The sequence below is a fragment of the Medicago sativa genome, chromosome 5 (assembly GCF_051527215.1).
Source record: "Medicago sativa cultivar Bolivia chromosome 5, Bolivia_mono, whole genome shotgun sequence".
Taxonomy (NCBI): domain Eukaryota; kingdom Viridiplantae; phylum Streptophyta; class Magnoliopsida; order Fabales; family Fabaceae; genus Medicago; species Medicago sativa.
The window spans coordinates 15,714,999-15,732,245 of NC_140753.1; the positions used below are offsets into that span (position 1 = coordinate 15,714,999).

The 17,247-nt window shown below is 35.4% G+C and overlaps 2 protein-coding genes across 2 annotated transcripts; one reads left to right on the top strand and one right to left on the bottom strand.

The window, feature by feature from the left end:
- The first annotated feature begins 1,138 nt into the window (after positions 1-1,138).
- On the top strand, positions 1,139-10,932 carry LOC146920468 (putative mitochondrial protein AtMg00310). Its single transcript, XM_085711145.1, has 2 exons — positions 1,139-1,373; positions 10,214-10,932. Exon 2 carries the CDS (start codon positions 10,264-10,266, stop codon positions 10,930-10,932), a length of 669 nt encoding a protein of 222 aa, XP_085567271.1. The 5' UTR covers positions 1,139-1,373; positions 10,214-10,263.
- Positions 10,933-13,665: 2,733 nt separating this feature from the next.
- On the bottom strand, positions 13,666-14,721 carry LOC146920469 (uncharacterized). The gene has a single exon (XM_085710724.1). It carries the CDS (start codon positions 14,719-14,721, stop codon positions 13,717-13,719), a length of 1,005 nt encoding a protein of 334 aa, XP_085566850.1. The 3' UTR covers positions 13,666-13,716.
- Between the last annotated feature and the right edge of the window lie 2,526 nt (positions 14,722-17,247).

Here is a 17,247-nt window from a genome sequence, read left to right on the forward strand (position 1 = left end):
GTTTTTTAAGTGTTTTATGATCCAAGTTGTAAGATTAATCTCTCAATCACGTGCATAAACGATATCTTATTCACACTAAAAAGATATAGGGGTTTGCTAGAACACACCCACTAGTTTTTACGTGGGAGTGTTTTAGCAAGCTACACCTTAAGGTGCATTTAACTACTTTTTAATTATAACTTGCTAAAACACACCTTCTAAAAAATAAGTGGGTGTATTCTAGCAAATGTCTATAGGAGTTGCTAACATACACCCACTTATTTTTAGAAGGTGTGTTTTAGCAACATTAATCTTAAGATGTATTTAACAACTTTTTAGTTATATCTTTGCTAAAACACACCTTAATAAAAACTAGTGGGTGTATCCTAGCAAACCCCTATATATATATATATATATATATATATATATATATATATATATATATATATATATATATATATATATATATATATATATATGTATGTATGTCCAAATCTTTTTAATTTACCTTAATTATTGAATATTTATCTAACTTAGTTAGTTTTATAAAAATATTTCTTTGTGCAATGTTATTTATAAAATTATTTCTAAAGTTATTGTTAACAGGATTAAGCCTTTCCTTGATAATATTATCTCACCTTTTCAATCTAGTTTTATTCCGGGTCGTAGCATCCATCATAATATTATTGTAGCTCAAGAGATGGTGCATTCTATGTCCAAAATGAAAGGTAATAAGGCGTTCATGGCTATCAAAATTGACTTAGAAAAAGCTTATGATCGTCTTAATTGGAACTTTGTGGAGGAGTGTCTTAAGGAGTGTAAGTTTCCCCCTAAGCTAATCAAGATCATACATCATTGTATATCTACTCCATCTTATAAAATAATGTGGAATGGTGACAAAACTGAATCTTTTTACCCATCTAGAGGTATTAGACAAGGGGATCCTCTTTCCCCTTATTTATTTGTCATTTGCATGGAAAGGCTCTCCCATATTATAGTTGATCAGGTGGAAGCTGATTACTGGAAACCTATGCGTGCTGGCAGGTATGGTCCCCCGATTTCTCATTTACTTTTTGTTGATGATCTTCTTCTTTTTGCAGAAGAATCCATTGAGCAGGCTCATTGTGTTTTACATTGCATTGATATGTTTTGTCAATCTTCGGGGCAAAAAATTAATAAACAAAAAACTCAGGTGTATTTTTCCAAGAATGTTGACAACCAACTTCGGGAAGATATTATTCAACATACAGGGTTTAACCAGGTTAACAGTTTGGGTAAATATCTTGGGGCGAACATAGAACCAGGTAGAACTTCAAGAGGTCATTTCAATCATATTATCAACAAAATTCAAAACAAGTTAAGTGGTTGGAAGCAACAATGTTTAAGCTTGGCAGGTAGTGTAACGTCCGTCTTAATTATTTGATTATTTAAAAAATACATTTATATATATGATTTAAGTGATTTTCATGATTGATATGTGTGAATTTTATGATTCATAAAGTTGAGTGGTTTATATGATTTATAAATTAATTATGTGGGTATATGATGTTGTGAAGTTGTTATGTTGTTATGACTTATTTTATTATTAAATAAAATAAGATATGAGAAAGAAAATAAAAATATTAGAATTTGGGCTGTGTTGTGAGGAGAGTAAGTTAAGTGGTGAGAAGAGTAATACAAGTATTATAAATAGAAGGTTTAGGTTGTGAGAATTAGTTTACAACGTACGTGAAACGTTTTTGGAGAAAAAGGGAGAAAAGTCAGAAAGAGATAAGAACCAAGGGAGGGCTGCGATTCTGCTATTACCAGGTAAGGATGAGACTAATTTTCAATATTATTAAGGGTATAATTCTTTAGAATGAATTTAGCATGATTAGGTTAAGTTTTGGTGAGAATTGGGAATTAGGTTTAAGATTAATTTTGATGATTGAATCATGAACAGATGTTAGATTGATGTAGAAATGATGTATAGACCTTAGATGATTCATAAGATGGTTATTAGAGGCTGTTTAGTGGTTAGAATCAAGAGATTAGATGAAAAATTGAGAATTTCTAAAATCTGCCCGATTACTGTAGAACCGTCGCTCGCCTCGCGAGCTGAATCACTCGCCACCGCGAGCAGAGAGAGAAAAGGAGGTCCCGGAGCTATGTTTTGCTCGCCGTTGCGAGCAAGTGAGCTCGCCTCGCGAGCAAGGCAACTCGCCACTGCAAGCAAGCCTACTCGCCACGGCGAGCAGTTACCCCATTCTGCCCAAAATTGTTTCTTGCGATTTTTCGCACTTAAAGTCTTGAGATGACCCTTGAGTTCGAAATGTAAGTTGTTAAGAAGTTGTAAACTGTCCAAGAAGCTTAATTAAGATGACTGAGATTAATATTAATGTGACATTGTTATATATGTACTATTTGGATTATTTATGATGTTTATATTGATGCGATCCACTCTTTAATGTTGATGTGATATTTTAGAACTGTTTATGTGCTGCCTACGTTGCTATTTCCTGTTGACTGACCTGAATGTCATAAAAGTTGCAAGAGTCGGTCTAAGTTGTAAAGATCTAAGGAGTTGTCCATGATTATGAGTCATATGAGTTGTTCATGTTGTTGTCTAAGTTGTTGGAAGTTTGAGCTCATTGCATACTCATTAAAGTTGGGGGCTTTAGGCCCGGCAGCCTTTGTGCTTACACGTTGAAGAGCCTATTATGCTCATTTTTGTAGTTGATTGGTACCACATGCATTTGCATATCAAGAAGTTTCATGATGGTCTAAGTTGTTAAGCTGTTGTTGAGTTGATAGAGTTGCATGGTCAAAGATGAGTTGTGTCGTCAAGTTGAGTGTTAAGTTGATTATGATTTGAGATGAAAATTAGTAACAGTATTTGATGATTGTATTTGTTATGAAATGAAAAATATGCTAAGTGTTAATTGTTGTGATGTTATTAATGTTTAACTTGTTAAATGCATTTTATTGGATTATATGCTTAATGTATTGATTATGAAATCTCACCCCTTCTGTAACGCCCGTCTTAATTATTTACTTAATTTAATGAGGATTTATATATTTATTTATATATATATTTATATGATTTAAGAATTTAAATAGTTTGCATGATTTATAGATAAATTATGTGATTTTCTAGAATGACGTGAAATATATTGATGTTGTGAAGTTGTTATGTTGGTGTGACTTATTTTATTACTAAATAAAATAAGATATGAGAAATAAAATAAAAATATTAAAGATTGGGCTGCGTGGTGAGATGAGCAATTAGTCGTGAGAAGAGTAAAAAGGAGAGATAAATAGACAGACATAAGTTAGGAAAAGCAGTACGTACGTTTTTGGAGAAAAAGGGAGAAAAGTCAGAAAGAGAGAAGAACCAAAGGAGGGCTGCGATTCTGCGATTATCAGGTAAGGGTGAGACTAATTTTCAATATTATTAAGAGTATGATTCTATAGGATGAATTTAGCATGATTAGGTTAAGTTTTGGTGAGAATTGAGAATTAGGTTTAAGAACAATTTTGATGATTGAATCATGAACAGATGTTAGATTGATGCAAAATTAGTGTACAGACCTTAGATATTACTTAAGATGATAATTAGATGCTATATGGATGAAGGAATCATGAATATAGGTGAAAAGTTGTGATTTTTAGGTTTCTGGCCGTACTGACATTCATCGCTCGCATCTGCGAGCAAGAACACTCGCAACTGCGAGCTAGAACCCAGAGCTCGTAACTACGAGCAATGCAACTCGCAACTGCGAGTGACCTGTAAGCTCGCCATTGCGAGCAGAATAACTCGCCACTGCGAGTAAAGACTTAGGAACCCAGAATGCACGCTTTGCTCGCCATTGCGAGCAAAGTTACTCGCAACTGCGAGTTAGGCTGTTAGTTGCCCAAAATGGTCCCGATGCGATCCTTTCGCACGGATAGTCTTGAGCTGACCTTAGAAGTAAGAATGAGGGTGGTTTAGAATGTTTCCAGATGTTACAGAAGTCTGTTTATATGACTGAAATGATTAGTAATGTTGCATGAATAATGTTATGATGTTTTATGATATTTATGTTGATGTAATCCATTCCTTAAATGATGTTGAGATATTCCAACACTGATATATGTTGTAAATCTGTTGCTGTTCATTGCTGTTGACCTTTAAAGTCTTGAAATTGCATGAGTCGGTCTATGTTGCAAGAATTTAAGAAGTTGTCCATGATTATGAGTCGTATGAGTCGTTCATGATGTTGTCTAAGTTGTTGGAAGTTTGAGTTCATTGCATACTCATTAAAGTTGGGGGCTTTAGGCCCGGCAGCCTTTGTGCTCATTAAAGTTGGGGGCTTTAGGCCCGGCAGCCTTTGTGCTCATTAAAGTTGGGGGCTTTAGGCCCGGCAGCCTTTGTGCTCACACGTTGAAGAGCCTATTATGCTCATTTGTTGTTGATTGGTACCACATGCATTTGCATATCAAGAAGTTTCATAATGTTTAAGTTGTCAAGTTGTTGTTGAGTTGATAGAGTTGCATGGTCTAAGATGAGTTGTGTTGTCAAGTTGTTGTTGGGTTGATAGAGTTGCATGATCAAAGATGAGTTGTGTCGTCAAGTTGATTATGATTTGTGATGAAAATTAGTAATGATATTTGATGATTGTATTTGTTATGAAATGAAAAATATGCTAATTGTTAATTGTTGATATGATATTACTGTTTAAGTTGTTAAATGCATTTTATTGGATTATATGCTTAATGTATTGATTATGAAATCTCACCCCTTCTGCGTATATGTTGCCTCGACCGTGGGTAATGTGCAGGTAAAAAAAGATTAGAGGCGTTTTGAGTGAACTCTCAGTTGGTGTCTAGGTGCTCTGATACGTAACGGGATGGGGGCTTGCTTTTACTTCTATTCCTTACGTGTCTCTTTTATGAACTAATTTATGAGATTTTCAATAAGGCCTGCGTGCCAAGACTTTAAAATGTTGAACTATTTTCCGCTGCAACAGTTTAAGATTTTTCATGATGTTGAATTTGAAGGATAATTATTATTATCCATTTTATGATTTAAATGAAGTATGTGACATTCCGTTATGATCAAAATACTCTGATTTTAAATGAAATTTTTATGTTGGGAAAACGGGGTGTTACACCTTCTGCGTATATGTTTCCTAGACCGTGGGTAATGTGCAGGTAATAAAGATTAGAGGCGTTCGTGAGTGGACTCCTCACTTGGTGTCTAGGTGCTCTGATACGTAACGGGATGGGGGCTTGCTTTTACTTCTATTCCTTACGTGTCTCTTTTATGAACTAATTTATGAGATTTTAGAATAAGGCCTGCGTGCCAAGACTTTTAAATGTTGAACTATTTTCCGCTGCAACAGTTTTAAGATTTTCATGATGTTGAATTTGAAGGATAATTATTATTATCCATTTTATGATTTAAATGAAGTATGTGACATTCCGTTTGTGATTAAAATACTCTGATTTTAAATGAAATTTTAAAGTTGGGGAAACGGGGTGTTACAATTGGTATCAGAGCATGTCGGTCCGTCCGGCCAAGTAGATGAGTCGATGTGTCATTTTACAGTTTTATACTGTATTTGAGTTGTCTTGTTTGTTGTTTGTTGTTTAACCCTTTGTATGGACTGGTTGGAGTACAACCATGTCCATATTAAATTGTTTTAGTAAGTCGGTGTATTTTTCTTCTGCCGAAGAAGAAAGTGGAGAGAGTTGGTCTACTAAGCAGCTGAAACAATTAGAACGTGATGGGATATTGATGTTTTCCTTGATGGATGGCATCCTTATCTATGGAGAATCAAGCAGTGATTGATAAGCTGCAAGTGGTGTGTGATTTTCCTGAAGTTTTTCCTGATGAAATTCCTGATGTACCACCGGAGAGAAGAAGTTGTATGTTAAATTGTCTAAGTGTGAATTCTGGTTGAATGAAGTAAGTTTTCTTGGCCATGTTATTTCTGGTAGTGGTATTGCAGTCGATCCATCTAAAGTTGAAGCAGTATCACGATGAGAGACTCCTAAGTCAGTTACAGAGATTAGAAGCTTTTTGGGTTTGGCAGGTTACTACCGAAGATTTGTAGAAGGATTTTCTAAGTTAGCACTTCCGTTAACGCAGTTGACGTGTAAGGGTAAAACTTTTGTGTGGGATGTTCATTGTGAGAACAGTTTTAATGAATTGAAGAAACGGTCGACGACGACCCCAGTTTTGATTTTGCCGAAAACCTGATGAACCTTTTTGTGGTGTATTGTGATGCGTCCAAGTTGTGCTTAGGCGGTGTGCTTATGCAAGATGGTAAAGTGGTTGTTTATGCATCAAGACAGTTGAGAATCCATGAACGAAATTACCCTACTCATGATCTTAAATTAGCTGCAGTTGTATTTGTGTTAAGATTTGGAGATATTCCTTGGTTCGAGACTTGAGGTGTTTAGTGATCATAAGAGCTTGAAGTATTTGTTTGATCAGAAAGAATTGAATATGAGACAGCGAAGGTGGCTCGAATTGTTGAAAGATTATGACTTTAGTTTGAATTATCATCCGGGTAAAGCTAATGTTGTTGCAGATGCCTTAAGTAGGAAGACTTTACATAAGTCCGCTATGATGGTTAAAGAGTTTGAATTGCTTGAACAGTTTAGAGATTTGAGCTTAGTTTGTGAAATGTCGTCTCAGAGTGTTAAGCTAGGAATGCTGAAAATTGATAATGATTTCTTGAAAAGTATTAGAGATGCGCAGAAAGCCGATGTTAAGTTTGTGGACTTGTTGGATGCTACTAATCAAACTGAAGATAGTGACTTTAAGGTAGATGATCAAGGTGTGTTGAGGTTTCGAGGTAGGATATGTATTCCAGATAATGATGAGATAAAGAAGATGATTCTTGAAGAGAGTCATAGGAGTAGCTTAAGTATTCATCCGGGAGCTACAAAGATGTATCATGACTTGAAGAAGTTGTTTTGGAGGTCTGGATTGAAACGTGATGTAGCATAATTTGTGTACTCTTGTCTGATTTGTCAGAAGTCGAAGGTAGAGCATCAGAAACCTGCTGGGTTGATGACACCGTTAGATGTACCAGAATGGAAATGGGATAGCATATCCATGGATTTTGTGACGAGTTTGCCGAATACTCCTAAAGGGAATGACGCTATTTGGGTGATTGTCGATAGATTGACGAAGTCGGCACACTTCATTCCGATCAATATTAGTTTTCCTATAGCTCAGTTGGCGGAAATTTATATTCGAGATATTGTGAAGTTGCATGGTGTTCCTTCAAGCATTGTGTCAGATAGAGATCCAAGATTTACTTCGAGATTTTGGAAGAGTTTGCAAGAAGCTTTAGGCTCTAAGTTGAGATTGAGTTCGGCTTATCATCCCCAAACAGATGGTCAGTCGGAAAGGACGATTCAGTCACTCGAAGATTTGTTGAGAGTATGTGTACTTGAGCAAGGTGGAACTTGGGATAGTCATCTTCCATTGATAGAGTTCACTTATAATAACAGCTATCATTCAAGTATTGGGATGGCACCTTTCGAGGCTTTGTATGGTCGGAGGTGTAGGACTCCGATGTGTTGGTTTGAGACAGGCGAAAGTGTGGTTCTAGGACCAGAAATTGTTCAACAGACTACTGAGAAGGTGAAAATGATTCAAGAGAAGATGAAAGCGTCGCAGAGTCGACAGAAGAGTTACCATGATAAGCGTAAGAAAGACCTTGAGTTCCAAGAGGGAGACCATGTGTTCTTGAGAGTTACTCCGACGACCGGCGTTGGTCGTGCATTGAAGTTCAAGAAGTTGACTCCGAAGTTTATTGGTCCTTATCAGATATCTGAGAGAATTGGCACGGTGGCTTATAGAGTTGGCTTACCACCGCATTTATCGAATTTGCACCATATGTTTCATGTGTCGCAGCTGAGGAAGTATGTCCCAGACCCGTCCCATGTGATTCAGAGTGATGATGTGCAAGTTAGGGACAACCTTACGGTAGAGACTTTACCTTTGAGGATTGATGACCGCAAAATGAAGACGTTGAGAGGCAAAGAAATACCTCTAGTGAGAGTTGTTTGGAGTGGCACTACTGGTGAAAGCTTGACGTGGGAACTAGAGAGTAAGATGAAGGAGTCTTACCCAGAGTTGTTTGCTTGAGGTAAATTTTCGAGGACGAAAATTTTATAAGTTGGGGAGAGTTGTAACGCCCGTCTTAATTATTTGATTATTTAAAAAAATATATTTATATATATGATTTAAGTGATTTTCATGATTGATATGTGTGAATTTTATGATTCATAAAGTTGAGTGGTTTATATGATTTATAAATTAATTATGTGGGTATATGATGTTGTGAAGTTGTTATGTTGTTATGACTTATTTTATTATTAAATAAAATAAGATATGAGAAAGAAAATAAAAATATTAGAATTTGGGCTGTGTTGTGAGGAGAGTAAGTTAAGTGGTGAGAAGAGTAATACAAGTATTATAAATAGAAGGTTTAGGTTGTGAGAATTAGTTTACAACGTACGTGAAACGTTTTTGGATAAAAAGGGAGAAAAGTCAGAAAGAGAGAAGAACCAAGGGAGGGCTGCGATTCTGCTATTACCAGGTAAGGGTGAGACTAATTTTCAATATTATTAAGGGTATAATTCTTTAGAATGAATTTAGCATGATTAGGTTAAGTTTTGGTGAGAATCGGGAATTAGGTTTAAGATTAATTTTGATGATTGAATCATGAACAGATGTTAGATTGATGTAGAAATGATGTATAGACCTTAGATGATTCATAAGATGGTTATTAGAGGCTGTTTAGTGGTTAGAATCAAGAGATTAGATTAAAAATTGAGAATTTCTAAAATCTGCCCGATTACTGTAGAACCGTCGCTCGCCTCGCGAGCTGACTCACTCGCCACCGCGAGCAGAGAGAGAAAAGGAGGTCCCGGAGCTATGTTTTGCTCGCCGTTGCGAGCAAGTGAGCTCGCCTCGCGAGCAAGGCAACTCGCCACTGCAAGCAAGCCTACTCGCCACGGCGAGCAGTTACCCCATTCTGCCCAAAATTGTTTCTTGCGATTTTTCGCACTTAAAGTCTTGAGATGACCCTTGAGTTCGAAATGTAAGTTGTTAAGAAGTTGTAAACTGTCCAAGAAGCTTAATTAAGATGACTGAGATTAATATTAATGTGACATTGTTATATATGTACTATTTGGATTATTTATGATGTTTATATTGATGCGATCCACTCTTTAATGTTGATGTGATATTTTAGAACTGTTTATGTGCTGCCTACGTTGCTATTTCCTGTTGACTGACCTGAATGTCATAAAAGTTGCAAGAGTCGGTCTAAGTTGTAAAGATCTAAGGAGTTGTCCATGATTATGAGTCGTATGAGTTGTTCATGTTGTTGTCTAAGTTGTTGGAAGTTTGATTTCATTGCATACTCATTAAAGTTGGGGGCTTTAGGCCCGGCAGCCTTTGTGCTCATTAAAGTTGGGGGCTTTAGGCCCGGCAGCCTTTGTGCTCATTAAAGTTGGGGGCTTTAGGCCCGGCAGCCTTTGTGCTCACACGTTGAAGAGCCTATTATGCTCATTTTTGTAGTTGATTGGTACCACATGCATTTGCATATCAAGAAGTTTCATGATGGTCTAAGTTGTTAAGCTGTTGTTGAGTTGATAGAGTTGCATGGTCAAAGATGAGTTGTGTCGTCAAGTTGAGTGTTAAGTTGATTATGATTTGAGATGAAAATTAGTAACAGTATTTGATGATTGTATTTGTTATGAAATGAAAAATATGCTAAGTGTTAATTGTTGTGATGTTATTAATGTTTAACTTGTTAAATGCATTTTATTGGATTATATGCTTAATGTATTGATTATGAAATCTCACCCCTTCTGCGTATATGTTGCCTCGACCGTGGGTAATGTGCAGGTAATAAAGATTAGAGGCGTTCGTGAGTGGACTCCTCACTTGGTGTCTAGGTGCTCTGATACGTAACGGGATGGGGGCTTGCTTTTACTTCTATTCCTTACGTGTCTCTTTTATGAACTAATTTATGAGATTTTCCAATAAGGCCTGTGTGCCAAGACTTTTAAATGTTGAACTATTTTCCACTGCAACAATTTTAAGATTTTCATGATGTTGAATTTGAAGGATAATTATTATTATCCATTTTATGATTTAAATGAAGTATGTGACATTTCGTTTGTGATTAAAATACTCTGATTTTAAATGAAATTTTAAAGTTGGGAAAACGGGGTGTTACAGGTAGAATCACTCTTTCAAAATCTGTCATCAGCTCCATTCCTTACTATCACATGCAGTATGCTAAGATCCCTAAAACCATATGTGATGAGATTGAAAAAATTCAAAGAGGTTTTGTGTGGGGAGACTCGGATCAGAGGCGTAAAGCTCATTTGGTAAGTTGGGATGTATGTTGTCTTCCGAAGATGTATGGTGGTCTTGGTTTCAAGCAGCCTCATCATATGAACGAGGCATTTCTTATGAAGATGATATGGAATCTTATCAAGCAACCAGATAAGCTCTGGTGTAGAGTTCTTTACAGTAAGTACGGTAGAAATAATGATCTTAATAACAGTATTAGCTCCCAACCTTATGAGTCTCCCCTGTGGAAAGCGATTGTAGGAATATGGGATGATTTTAAGCGTCATGTTATTTGGCAAATTGGGGATGGAATAAGTACTAACTTTTGGCTCGATAAGTGGGTCTCGAGTAATACTTCTCTCTTCTCTTCTGCTAATCAATCTTATGTGGATACTACTATTTCAGTTAGGGATGCTCTTAATACTTCTGGTGACTGGGATCTAAATTTTTTGATGGATAACTTGTCTGTGGACATTGTTAACCGGATTTTAGCCCTTCCAACTCCTTCTGATTTTGATGGTCCAGACACTGTAGGATGGGGAGGAACTAGCACTCTCCAGTTTACTGTTCAAAGTGCTTACAATTTGCAGCAAGAGATGTAACACCCCGTTTTCCCAACGTAAAAATTTCATAACAATTATCAGAGATTTTCATCACAAAACGGAATGTCACACTTCTTAAAAAAAATCATAAAAGAATAAATAATAATTTATCCTTCAAAATTCAATCAACAAAGTACTTAATATCTTACAGCGGAATTATTCAACATCTAAAAATAGTTTTTGGCACTAAAGCCTCATCATAAAAGTCTTATAAATAGTCTAAAATATAATAACTAGTTCAGTCCAACATCTTTATTATAAAATCTCATAAAACAATACGTAAGGAATAGAAACAATGTCAAAACTCCCATCCCGTTACGTATCAGAGCACCTAAGGACACAGTGAGAGATTGTCACCCACGACCGCAGCTAATCTTGATTACCTGCAAGTTACCCATACGAAGAGCAACATTTTCAAGCAGAAGGGGTGAGATTTCTCAAACAATAATATTAAGCTCATAAATCATAAATTACATTTAACAATATAAACATCTTATAATTTAACAATTACAATCAAATACATAGACATCATCATTTCATCTTAGCAATATATTATCATATAGCAGTCACAATCATCGTCACATATCATCCTACTAAAAGGCATCACAAAGTAATTCGTTAAAACATCACAACTTAACTTGACTTGACAATGCATCTAGACTCGACTATGCAACTCTTAACGTCTTAAACCATCTTGAATCATCATGAAAATTCAAATGCATGTGGTACCAATCTAGGGCATAAGCCCTCGTCGCTTATGAGCATAAATATACTCCTAGGGCATAAGCCCTCGTCGCTATTGAGCAAAAGCTCCTAGGGCATGAGCCCTCGTCACTGGTTGAGCAAAAGCTCCATCGTCGTGGTTGAGCAAAAGCTCCAGGGCATGAGCCCTCATCTTTAAATGAGTATGCATGGACTCAACATCTGACGTCTTAGAAATTTCATGAACATCTATGACATCTTAACATCTTGACAACATAACATCTTAACAACTTGATGACTTCATAACGACTCGACGACTTAACAAACTCTTTGACTTAGACCGACATTTACATCTTAAATAAGACTCAACAGTATATGCAGCATATAAATAATTCATCTCATATCAGCATCATAGTACAACAACATCAAATGATAATCAAGAACATCTTAAACATCGCATCATCATAAGCATCATAATTAACACATATAGTGCATAAATAACAAGATCACATCTTTATATAACCTATCTTTAAATCACACATCTTCAAATAGCACATCTTTAAATCAAACATCTTTAAATAGCACATCTTTATGTAAACACATGTTCAAATAACTCATCATTAAAACACATCGTCAGATATTTTATCTTTTGCACATCGTTAAATATCACATCATCCAATAACACATCAATACACATTATTAAATAATACATATCATAATAACACATAATTATTTAGGCCAATTAAAATAACTAACTAAACTAGTCATCCCCGGCCAATTAAATTAAGATGTGTGGCCTACAAACATGTTTCAAATAAAATAATTTATTATTATTTTAGATCTACAAAAGTAGCACGTACCTATAATTAATTTAGAAAAATTCATGTTCCCCTCTTTCTCTTTTCTATTTCAAAACTAGTGGCTAATATCACAGTGGATACAAAAGAGCAACAATTGAAATACAATTACACTAAACTATTCTCAATTGAATTTTAAATAACAAATTGAACGGCAAGTCATGCATCAGATATTGTTTCGAAATTTATGAGATTAACAAGTAGTTTTGAATAAAAGAATATCCGAACACAAACTTTTCACATAAGTAGATATGATTGTTCCCCTTTTAAATATACCTACAGGTGATCAGAACAATATAAATCTAAAAGCAACTATATTTGCCCAATCATTAAGGTTAATTGTTGACCACATATGACTCCATAAATTTACATGTAGCAAAGAAAATCATTGCAGTACTGTGCTATTCATTACACCGATTTATAAATACGCATAAAAAGAATGAAATCATATAGGCATAGATAAACATATGTATATATCTATAGTAAGTAATAAAGCCATCGATGACACTATCATATATGAACAGACTGTGATTATACATATTATACCTAGCTGTTAACTGGGAATCGAAGAATAGGTATAATAAAGCCACCGAAATATTATAAATCTCAATAATTAAACATATAATCACAACAAACCAATTAGAGTATGAATTTGACATAAATTTATCAAAGGATCATGAAAACAAGAAAGAAAAACCCAAACCCTTCACTCGTGCAACCCTTAGATGAATGTAAACTCCCCCCTTACAAACTCACCCTAAAGCATGTTAGATGCAATCTAATGATTCACAGACCTAATATTAGTGAAAGATAGTCTCACCCTTACCTTAGATTGTTATTCTGAAAAATCAAAAGCAGCGTTCTTCGTTCCTAGGATTCTCTCTCTGAGTTCTCCTCTTTCTCCTCTTTCTCCAAAAAGCGGTTTAAGGTAAAAACTCTTTCTAACCTGAGCTTCCTTATTTATAATACTAATCACTATTCCTAAATCTATTTAGGCCCAATAACTTATTCTTCTTTCTATTATAACCTCCAATTCTACTTACACTAATAATTCTCATATTCTAATAAATAATATAATAATGCCACATAATAAAATACTAACACCTCATATACATAAATAAATCACTTAAATAGACTCTAACTTAATAAAAATAATTAAATGAAAGGAGGGTGTTACAACTCTCCCCAACTTATAGAATTTTCGTCCTCGAAAATTTACCTCAGATCAACGATCCTCACTCTCCGTCTGAGTACCAGATAAAGCAAACACTCTCCCAGTAGTCTGAGCCTTCTTAGGCTTCTTGCATTGCGAACCAATATGTCCTTCCTCATTGCAGTTAAAACACACAACATCATCAAACTTGCATTCAGTACTAGTATGCCCCTTCTTACCACAACGGAAACACCGTTTCACATCTCCAGTACAAGCATTACTCTTGTGGCCTTTCTCACCACAATTATAGCAGACAACCTCAACAGGAACTTCTTTCTTCTCAGGTCTCCTCTCATCATTAACTCTTTGCTTGCCCTTATCAGCTGGGGCACTATAAGGCTTAGGACGACTCTGCTGACCTTTACCTTTCCTCTCATTAACAATCTTGTAATGAGCCTTAGTATCATCTTCATAGATTCTGCATCTGCTCACCAAATCAGAAAAAACACGGATCTGTTGGTAACCAATGGCTCGCTTGATGTCAGCACGCAAACCATTCTCAAACTTGATACACTTAGAAAACTCAGCATTGTCACCAGTATAGTGTGGGTAGAACTGAGCCAACTCCGCAAACTTCGCTGCATACTCTGTCACCGACATGTCTCCTTGCTTCAGCTCAAGGAACTCGATCTCTTTTCTTCCGCGAACATCCTCAGGAAAATATTTGTTTAGGAACTCTCTCTTAAACACAGCCCAAGTAATAACCGCATCATCTTGCTCTAGGGTAGGTTGGATGCTCATCCACCAGTCATCAGCTTCCTCCGCCAGCATGTGCGTACCAAAACGCACCTTCTGATCATCAGTACATTGCAAAACTCTGAAAACCCTTTCAATCTCTTTGAGCCATGTCTGTGCTCCATCAGGGTCGTACCTTCCTTTGAAAATGGGAGGATGATTCCTCAGAAAGGTCTCCAACATTCTCCCTTCAGCATTAACACCAGCATTTGGATGTTGTCCCACAGCTTGGGCCACAGCTTCCAACGCAGCAGCAATCGCAGCATCATTCCTTCCAGCCATTCTAGTTCTCTTATAGCAGATAAAATTTGCAGCCTCCAGGTCTCTTCTCTGCACAACACACAACATTTAGAATAACATAATAATGGTATTCCGGCTGTTAAACGACACTACGACTCATCTACTTGGCCAGACGGACCGACCTGCTCTGATACCAATTGTAACACCCCGTTTTCCCAACGTAAAAATTTCATAACAATTATCAGAGATTTTCATCACAAAACGGAATGTCACACTTCTTAAAAAAAATCATAAAAGAATAAATAATAATTTATCCTTCAAAATTCAATCAACAAAGTACTTAATATCTTACAGCGGAATTATTCAACATCTAAAAATAGTTTTTGGCACTAAAGCCTCATCATAAAAGTCTTATAAATAGTCTAAAATATAATAACTAGTTCAGTCCAACATCTTTATTATAAAATCTCATAAAACAATACGTAAGGAATAGAAACAATGTCAAAACTCCCATCCCGTTACGTATCAGAGCACCTAAGGACACAGTGAGAGATTGTCACCCACGACCGCAGCTAATCTTGATTACCTGCAAGTTACCCATACGAAGAGCAACATTTTCAAGCAGAAGGGGTGAGATTTCTCAAACAATAATATTAAGCTCATAAATCATAAATTACATTTAACAATATAAACATCTTATAATTTAACAATTACAATCAAATACATAGACATCATCATTTCATCTTAGCAATATATTATCATATAGCAGTCACAATCATCGTCACATATCATCCTACTAAAAGGCATCACAAAGTAATTCGTTAAAACATCACAACTTAACTTGACTTGACAATGCATCTAGACTCGACTATGCAACTCTTAACGTCTTAAACCATCTTGAATCATCATGAAAATTCAAATGCATGTGGTACCAATCTAGGGCATAAGCCCTCGTCGCTTATGAGCATAAATATACTCCTAGGGCATAAGCCCTCGTCGCTATTGAGCAAAAGCTCCTAGGGCATGAGCCCTCGTCACTGGTTGAGCAAAAGCTCCATCGTCGTGGTTGAGCAAAAGCTCCAGGGCATGAGCCCTCATCTTTAAATGAGTATGCATGGACTCAACATCTGACGTCTTAGAAATTTCATGAACATCTATGACATCTTAACATCTTGACAACATAACATCTTAACAACTTGATGACTTCATAACGACTCGACGACTTAACAAACTCTTTGACTTAGACCGACATTTACATCTTAAATAAGACTCAACAGTATATGCAGCATATAAATAATTCATCTCATATCAGCATCATAGTACAACAACATCAAATGATAATCAAGAACATCTTAAACATCGCATCATCATAAGCATCATAATTAACACATATAGTGCATAAATAACAAGATCACATCTTTATATAACCTATCTTTAAATCACACATCTTCAAATAGCACATCTTTAAATCAAACATCTTTAAATAGCACATCTTTATGTAAACACATGTTCAAATAACTCATCATTAAAACACATCGTCAGATATTTTATCTTTTGCACATCGTTAAATATCACATCATCCAATAACACATCAATACACATTATTAAATAATACATATCATAATAACACATAATTATTTAGGCCAATTAAAATAACTAACTAAACTAGTCATCCCCGGCCAATTAAATTAAGATGTGTGGCCTACAAACATGTTTCAAATAAAATAATTTATTATTATTTTAGATCTACAAAAGTAGCACGTACCTATAATTAATTTAGAAAAATTCATGTTCCCCTCTTTCTCTTTTCTATTTCAAAACTAGTGGCTAATATCACAGTGGATACAAAAGAGCAACAATTGAAATACAATTACACTAAACTATTCTCAATTGAATTTTAAATAACAAATTGAACGGCAAGTCATGCATCAGATATTGTTTCGAAATTTATGAGATTAACAAGTAGTTTTGAATAAAAGAATATCCGAACACAAACTTTTCACATAAGTAGATATGATTGTTCCCCTTTTAAATATACCTACAGGTGATCAGAACAATATAAATCTAAAAGCAACTATATTTGCCCAATCATTAAGGTTAATTGTTGACCACATATGACTCCATAAATTTACATGTAGCAAAGAAAATCATTGCAGTACTGTGCTATTCATTACACCGATTTATAAATACGCATAAAAAGAATGAAATCATATAGGCATAGATAAACATATGTATATATCTATAGTAAGTAATAAAGCCATCGATGACACTATCATATATGAACAGACTGTGATTATACATATTATACCTAGCTGTTAACTGGGAATCGAAGAATAGGTATAATAAAGCCACCGAAATATTATAAATCTCAATAATTAAACATATAATCACAACAAACCAATTAGAGTATGAATTTGACATAAATTTATCAAAGGATCATGAAAACAAGAAAGAAAAACCCAAACCCTTCACTCGTGCAACCCTTAGATGAATGTAAACTCCCCCCTTACAAACTCACCCTAAAGCATGTTAGATGCAATCTAATGATTCACAGACCTAATATTAGTG

Coding starts and splice junctions, on each gene's coding strand:
- LOC146920468 (XM_085711145.1), top strand. CDS start 10,264: ATGCAGTATGCTAAGATCCCTAAAACCATATGTGATGAGATTGAAAAA.
- LOC146920469 (XM_085710724.1), bottom strand. CDS start 14,721: ATGGCTGGAAGGAATGATGCTGCGATTGCTGCTGCGTTGGAAGCTGTG.